General features: G+C 38.9%; 1 protein-coding gene across 1 annotated transcript; it reads left to right on the top strand.

Moving 5' to 3' along the window:
• The first annotated feature begins 7,018 nt into the window (after positions 1 to 7,018).
• LOC132552278 (keratin-associated protein 6-2-like) lies at positions 7,019 to 7,768 on the top strand. The gene has a single exon (XM_060216441.1). The coding sequence runs from the start codon at positions 7,019 to 7,021 to the stop codon at positions 7,766 to 7,768; it is 750 nt and encodes a 249-aa protein (XP_060072424.1).
• The last annotated feature ends 766 nt before the right edge of the window (positions 7,769 to 8,534 follow it).

Raw genomic sequence — 8,534 nt, 5'->3', positions numbered from 1 at the left:
ATGACGGAAATGAAAACAATTAAGCAGTGGTGTGTGATCCTTTTGTCTTTGAAGGAATTGAATTTATCAATTACTAAACAGAAATCCGAATATTGTTTCTACATTCATAATTCAAATATCAGAGCTATTGCGCCATTTTTTTCCTGCACCATGACCCAACATCTGCAGATTTCACGGGCGATAACTCTGACGTTTTATTAGGTAAAGCTGCTTTGCAGACGGAACATTGGCGGGCGATCGTTAGATGGACCTATTGTTGTCGCAACACCTGACAAATAGATTCGACAGTCATGTATAAAACTCAATAAAATATGAAAATAATAAATAGGTGTTTTATGGCCAAATTCATAGTATAAATGTTACTTTACCCGTACACAGGAGTGTTGTATGGATGATTTGCTTGTTCAATTAAAAAAACATATGCTTGTTAGGTCGGATTGGTTGCAATCCTATAATGGAGAAGGACAACAGGAGCTGATAAATTGGAGTTAAGGTCACATTGTCCAGATTATGTATCAAGGGTTAGACAAGCTTGGGCGATATTACAAATAAAGCCGTTCAGCAATAAAAAATCAGACTGAATAGACGTCGTTCTTCATCCTGGCTGTATTATAGCCATTTAGTCATCGTAATCAGCTGTTCCTCTCCCAGACATGATGGTAAGTCTAGGTTATCATCATAATCAGCTGTTCCTCTCCCAGGCATGATGGTAAGTCTAGGTTATCGTCATAATCAGCTGTTCCACTTTAAGACACTATGGTAAGTCTAATTTATCATCATAATCAGCTGTTCCACTTTAAGACACTATGGTAAGTCTAATTTATCATCGTAATCAGCTGTTCCTCTCCCAGGCATGATGGTAAGTCTAGGTTATCGTCATAATCAGCTGTTCCACTTTAAGACCACTCCTCTCCCAGGCATGATGGTAAGTCTAGGTTATCATCATAATCAGCTGTTCCACTCCCAGACATGATGGTAAGTCTAATTTATCATCATAATCAGCTGTTCCACTCCCAGACATGATGGTAAGTCTAATTTATCATCATAATCAGCTGTTCCACTCCCAGGCATGATGGTAAGTCTAGGTTATCATCATAATCAGCTGTTCCACTCTCCATCAGCTGTTCCACATGATGGTAAGTCTAGGTTATCATCATAATCAGCTGTTCCTCTCCCAGACATGATGGTAAGTCTAGGTTATCATCATAATCAGCTGTTCCACTTTAAGTACACTATCTAGGTTATCACACATGATGGTAAGTCTAGGTTATCATCATAATCAGCTGTTCCACTCCCAGACAAGATGGTAAGTCTAATTTATCATCATAATCAGCTGTTCCACTCCCAGACATGATGGTAAGTCTAGGTTATCATCATAATCAGCTGTTCCACTCCCAGACATGATGGTAAGTCTAGGTTATCATCATAATCAGCTGTTCCTCTCCCAGACATGATGGTAAGTCTAGGTTATCATCATAATCAGCTGTTCCTCTCCCAGACATGATGGTAAGTCAAGGTTATCATCATAATCAGCTGTTCCATTCCCAGGCATGATGGTAAGTCTAGGTTATCATCATAATCAGCTGTTCCACTCCCAGACATGATGGTAAGTCTAATTTATCATCATAATCAGCTGTTCCTCTCCCAGACATGATGGTAAGCCTAATTTATCATCATAATCAGCTGTTCCACTCCAGGACACTATGGTAAGTCTAGGTTATCATCATAATCAGCTGTTCCTCTCCCAGACATGATGGTAAGTCTAGGTTATCATCATAATCAGCTGTTCCTCTCCCAGACATTGTAAGTCTATTATCATCATAATCAGCTGTTCCACTCCAAGACACTATGGTAAGTCTAGGTTATCATCATAATCAGCTGTTCCTCTCCCAGACATGATGGTAAGTCTAGGTTATCATCATAATCAGCTGTTCCTCTCCCAGACATGATGGTAAGTCTAGGTTATCATCATAATCAGCTGTTCCACTCACAGACATGATGGATGGTTATCATCATAATCAGCTGTTCCTCTCCCAGACATGATGGTAAGTCTAATTTATCATCATAATCAGCTGTTCCACTTTAAGACACTATGGTAAGTCTAGGTTATCATCATAATCAGCTGTTCCACTTTAAGACACTATGGTAAGTCTAGGTTATCATCATAATCAGCTGTTCCTCTCCCAGACATGATGGTAAGTCTAGGTTATCATCATAATCAGCTGTTCCTCTCCCAGACATGATGGTAAGTCTAATTTATCATCATAATCAGCTGTTCCTCTCCCAGACATGATGGTAAGTCTAGGTTATCATCATAATCAGCTGTTCCTCTCCCAGACATGATGGTAAGTCTAGGTTATCATCATAATCAGCTGTTCCACTCCCAGACATGATGGTAAGTCTAGGTTATCATCATAATCAGCTGTTCCACTCCCAGACATGATGGTAAGTCTAGGTTATCATCATAATCAGCTGTTCCTCTCCCAGACATGATGGTAAGTCTAATTTATCATCATAATCTGCTGTTCCACTCCCAGACATGATAGTAAGTCTAATTTATCATCATAATCAGCTGTTCCACTCCCAGACATGATGGTAAGTCTAGGTTATCATCATAATCAGCTGTTCCACTCCCAGACATGATGGTAAGTCTAGGTTATCATCATAATCAGCTGTTCCTCTCCCAGACATGATGGTAAGTCTAGGTTATCATCATAATCAGCTGTTCCTCTCCCAGACATGATGGTAAGTCTAATTTATCATCATAATCAGCTGTTCCACTTTAAGACACTATGGTAAGTCTAGGTTATCATCATAATCAGCTGTTCCACTCCCAGACATGATGGTAAGTCTAATTTATCATCATAATCAGCTGTTCCACTCCCAGACATGATGGTAAGTCTAATTTATCATCATAATCAGCTGTTCCACTCCCAGGCATGATGGTAAGTCTAGGTTATCATCATAATCAGCTGTTCCTCTCCCAGACATGATGGTAAGTCTAGGTTATCATCATAATCAGCCGTTCCTCTCCCAGACATGATGGTAAGTCTAATTTATCATCATAATCAGCTCTTCCACTTTAAGACACTATGGTAAGTCTAATTTATCATCATAATCAGCTGTTCCTCTCCCAGACATGATGGTAAGTCTAGGTTATCATCATAATCAGCTGTTCCTCTCCCAGACATGATGGTAAGTCTAGGTTATCATCATAATCAGCTGTTCCTCTCCCAGACATGATGGTAAGTCTAATTTATCATCATAATCAGCTGTTCCACTTTAAGACACTATGGTAAGTCTAGGTTATCATCATAATCAGCTGTTCCTCTCCCAGACATGATGGTAAGTCTAAGTTGTCATCATAACCAGCTGTTCCTCTCCCAGGCATGATGGTAAGTCAAGGTTATCATCATAATCAGCTGTTCCACTCCCAGACATGATGGTAAGTCTAATTTATCATCATAATCAGCTGTTCCTCTCCCAGGCATGATGGTAAGTCTAGGTTATCATCATAATCAGCTGTTCCACTCCCAGACATGATGGTAAGTCTAATTTATCATCATAATCAGCTGTTCCTCTCCCAGACATGATGGTAAGTCTAATTTATCATCATAATCAGCTGTTCCACTCCCAGGCATGATGGTAAGTCTAATTTATCATAGTAATCTGCTGTTCCACTCCCAGGCATGATGGTAAGTATAATTTATCATCATAATCAGCTGTTCCACTCCCAGGCATGATGGTAAGTCTAATTTATCATCATAATCAGCTGTTCCACTCCCAGGCATGATGGTAAGTCTAATTTATCATAGTAATCTGCTGTTCCACTCCTAGGCACTAAGTCACTACTAAGTCACCATTAAGTACCACTATGACGAGGTGATCTGAGAACAAGTGATGATCTATCAACCTTAATTGTTTTCTTTTGTACAGTTTAATCATGGTTTTTACATGCCTGTTATTTGTAACTCATGTTGTGCTTCTCAAAATCCTGGCTTTTCAAATGTCTGTTTGTTGTATTTCATGTTGTGTTCCTCCAAATCATGGTTTTTAAAAGTCTGTTAGTTGTATTTCATGTTGTGTTCCTCACGATCAATCCATTTTTTGCCTTTACGATAAGAAATAAACACTTTATATTGTTGTTTTCTTTACTTGTTTACTGTTAACTCTGTTTGTAGAGAAACAGTTATTCTGCAAAATTATAAAATGTCCATGTTCAGGGAAATTCGTTCATCTCTTCATCGTCCGACGTACACATTGACCTTGATATTAATTGTTTAAAACTGTAACATAATGTAAATCACTTAAAACGTGATATCTATTTAAATGAAACCCTGTCAATGAATGTCTATCTCTCTATGTTCTCAGTATCAATCACGTAAACAGTTAAAGTACTTGCGTCGTCTGGTTAAAGAGCTAACAATCACATCTGCTCTACGATATCGTTCAAGCTTTAAAGATCAAAATCACGTGGTCACTATTTAATAAGTACAAGGGAAATAGCAAACTGAGGCAACTTGCACTTTTATTTATTAATAATCATTTTTATTTTTTATTTCATTTTGCGAATATAGCAAAAAGTATTGGTTCAAACAGTCGCCCGTTCTCTAGCCAACGGGTGACAACGAGAAAAACAGCAAAATAAACACTGTATATTTCAACCTATAAATGAAAATTTCGTAAACGGAACAAGAAAATAATCAACCCCCCCCCCAACCCCATCCTCACCCAACCCTCACCCCACCCCCGACATCAACATCTCGCCTGAACCAATACGACTAGCACAACCAGACATCATCACGACAGCCACTGTACTTATAAATCTCATTTAGAACTTCACACTCGACAAAAGATGACTTGGAATCGGCACTAGATCACAGTTAGAAGTAGGTTGTATACTTATGGTTCTCGGCGTCTAACCCTGGACTATCAACTTCGGCATTTCAGTGAAGTTATCTCAAAAACTTGAAATTAAGAAATTGTGCAAATATATTTCTGCAATTCCACAAAGTAGTACCACAACGATCAATAATTAAGGCCATTTGCTTCAATGTCTTCCCATTGGGACTCTGCAACCTTTTCAACGACACAAGCAAACGCAGAAAAATGTCAAGAAATGGCAATATATAACAAAGCACAAAAAAAGAAATATCACTTTTCAAATAGGAAGCGACACAATTCAGTAGGAGCTAGAAATAAAATCACATTGGCTTCAAATAGATTTTCTATTAAACTTCGATATAAAATTACCTTACATCTGAAAAATAGCATCGGACCTAATCAATGTACCAAATGTACGAGGAAACAGACTTAGCAAACTCATCAGCTTACCAATCATTTATTATGTAATTGTGTTTAAAGTGTCGGCTTTAGCAACTCGCGAATATTGTGTTGTTTATAATGTACTGACGTAAAAGTTCATGAGAAACGGATTGATTCTACAATATCATTTATTTTCTCTATGTCATCGCACCCGATCAAATAGTAGAATAACTCATTTTATTGTGATTTTCCTGATAAAATATTTATGAAATAGAAAAACATCCCCCCGGCCAAAAAAAAAAACAAAAAAACAAAAAAACAAAACAAAAACAAAAAACAAAGATGAAGGTTGTTGGATGGGGTGGAGTTGTGTTGGGGGTTGTGGAGGGGAGGGGAGAGATAAGCCAGGAACTGAATTGATTGTATTACGGACGAAATTGATAAGACGAATTGCATCACTCGAAAATAGATTCGAAAGTAACTTGTAATATGCTGAGTTTAGTACTATGTAGCGATACATTTTTATATCTTTCAAAATTATAATTGTATATAATTCTAATCCTAGACCAAACAAAAATTGACCGAGCTATCTAAAAAATTTCTATCAAATATGTCGATGTAATTGGGTTGTGAATTACTACTGTCGAACCTCGTTGTTATCCGATAATAGCTTTTACGGTAGTTCTGTATTTGTAGAAAGTGACCAAGTGATACAACTCTCTTACAATAACCTTTTGTGGGAATAAGATTAGATGTGGTTAGGTATTTGTCAATAAAACGGATTTAAACTAATTATAAATAGGAATTTGAGCTCTACGTTCACACGCAAATATCAAAACCGTACTAAGTTTTCGTGATACAATTTCCTCGTCAGAACTGAATGGACATTCTAACAGCCACCTCCTCGTCCAAAGGACATTACTGAAACTTGATACCAGCTCAAAAGGAATTAATTATCCGGATATAATGAAACGTCGTTCGTTTTTTCTATTATACAGTCATATAATTTTAAATCTCTGAACGAATTCAATAAGAGTTTTTGTTCGACATATGGAGATGACCATCAATTGACTAAAGAACAGGTCAGTAATCCAAATAACTGACCACTGAGTTTGTCCACGATACAATCATTCTGACTCGGATCTTCGTCAGTGTTATTACCAGATATTATACGCATCATTGTGTGAATTGTCCGGTTCCGTGTCCTACAATCAGCATCCGGGACAATAGTGACCGGCAGAGACCCGTTTGGGGTCGGCCCCTAAACCCCTCGTGTGGAAAATTACTATTGAAAATTTGGCATTGGTCCCATATGTTGACCATTGATGAATGTCCACACGCTCGGCGAATAAACAGCCAAGAATCTGTGTGATAAATAATCATCCATATGTATAGCGTCAGATGGAACAGAGGTCAGGGGACAAGTGACACGGACAGGAAGCAAACGGCAACAAGGGAACGGCATTATCAGTAGCAGATGTGACGTGGCAGCGAACAGGGTAAAATTGGGAGAGGATATTGAGACATGACTGTGGACAATTATCGAAAAAAAGCAAAGGGAAGCGGACTACAATTAGATGAGAAATTGAGGGAAATATGGGAAAGCGAATAATATGGGTCAGAGAACAGGGGAGACGGACAGGAAAGAAGAGAACGGAAGTGAAAAAAAATCATTCTGAATTCAAGCATGATTCGTAAACAGACTAGAGCAATTAAAATTTGACTAAGGACAGGATATCGGATAGGGAAGACAATGGGATCAGAGGCAAGATATCGGTTAGAGAAGACAACGGGAGAAGAGGCAGGATATCGGAAAGGCAAGACAATGGGAGAAGGGGCAGGATATCGGATAGGGAAGACAATGGGAGAAGGGGCAGGATATCGGATAGAGACGACGTTGGGAGAAGGGGTAGGATATCGGATAGGGAAGACAACGGGAGAAGGGGGTGGATATCGGATAGGGAAGACAATGGGAGAAGGGGCAGGATATCGGATAGGGAAGACAACGGGAGAAGAGGCAGGATATCGGATAGGGAAGACAATGGGAGAAGGGGCAGGATATCGGATAGGGAAGACAATGGGAGAAGAGGCAGGATATATGATAGGGAATTCAACGGGAGAAGAGGCAGGATATCGGAAAGAGAAGACAATGGGAGAAGGGGCAGGATATCGGATAGGGAGGACAATGGGAGAAGGGGCAGGATATCGGATAGGGAAGACAATGGGAGAAGGGGCAGGATATCGGATAGGGAAGACAATGGGAAAAGAGGAAGGATATCGGATAGGGAGGACAATGGGAGAAGGGGAAGGATATCGGATAGGGAAGACAATGGGAGAAGGGGCAGGATATCGGATAGGGAGGACAATGGGAGAAGGGGCAGGATATCGGATAGGGAAGACAATGGGAAAAGAGGAAGGATATCGGATAGGGAAGACAATGAGAGCAATGGGGAGGGGGATATGGAATAGGAAAGAAAAAGAAAGCAGTGTCCGTTTTCTTTGACTGCAAAAAGTTGAAGGTGAAATATTTAAAAGAAAAATTAATCGTGAAATGATTGAAGAGGTAATTTAATACCACCTGTATCATTTATATTCACAATAAATGGGAAAACATCTATAGCTACAGAGTTTTATATCAAAATAATGTCTAGATACGACTATTTGTTAAAAACTCCGTATCCCTTACTCCTCGGTATACTTCAGTGTCTCATTATCTACAGAGATGTATATATATCCTACTGACTAACGACAGTTAATCTCGTCTAAAATATTCATTATGGATACCATTGTTGATTACGTCATCTCTCTTACTGTTAACGTCCCGGTAATATATTTGAATCAGTGGTAAAAAAAATCCTATTATTTGATATTTTAATCTCTGAAAATGTAAAACAGAAAGAAGAATGGCCGATTCGTCTGGAGTTCCATCAAAGTACAAATTTCGGGTACGGGCTATATGGCTTAAGACAGGTGAAAGAAGTCAATTAGATGTCGATATAAAACTCCAAATTACCTGTATTGATTTAAACTGAAGTTCAAAGAAATACCTAAGATACAATCTCGTTAACGTTTGATGAGAAGCATACCTGTAGCGCAGGTGAGTCTTACGCCAGGTAAAAACTGATTACTCTCCCAACGTCACCTGCTATAAGACAAAGGCTGCTTCTATCTTAAATCTCAATTTAAACCTCCCGCTTTTATAAGCACGGGGACACATACCGATACAATGCCATCTGTCACGTGCTCACCTCGCGCATGGTACCATTTAG

This window comes from Ylistrum balloti, unplaced genomic scaffold (assembly GCF_031769215.1).
Source record: "Ylistrum balloti isolate Yb309-2 unplaced genomic scaffold, AGI_CSIRO_Ybal_v1 Utg370242, whole genome shotgun sequence".
NCBI lineage: Eukaryota > Metazoa > Mollusca > Bivalvia > Pectinida > Pectinidae > Ylistrum > Ylistrum balloti.
Note: the sequence above shows the minus strand (reverse complement) of the source record. Positions and strands in the feature narration are given on the sequence as shown.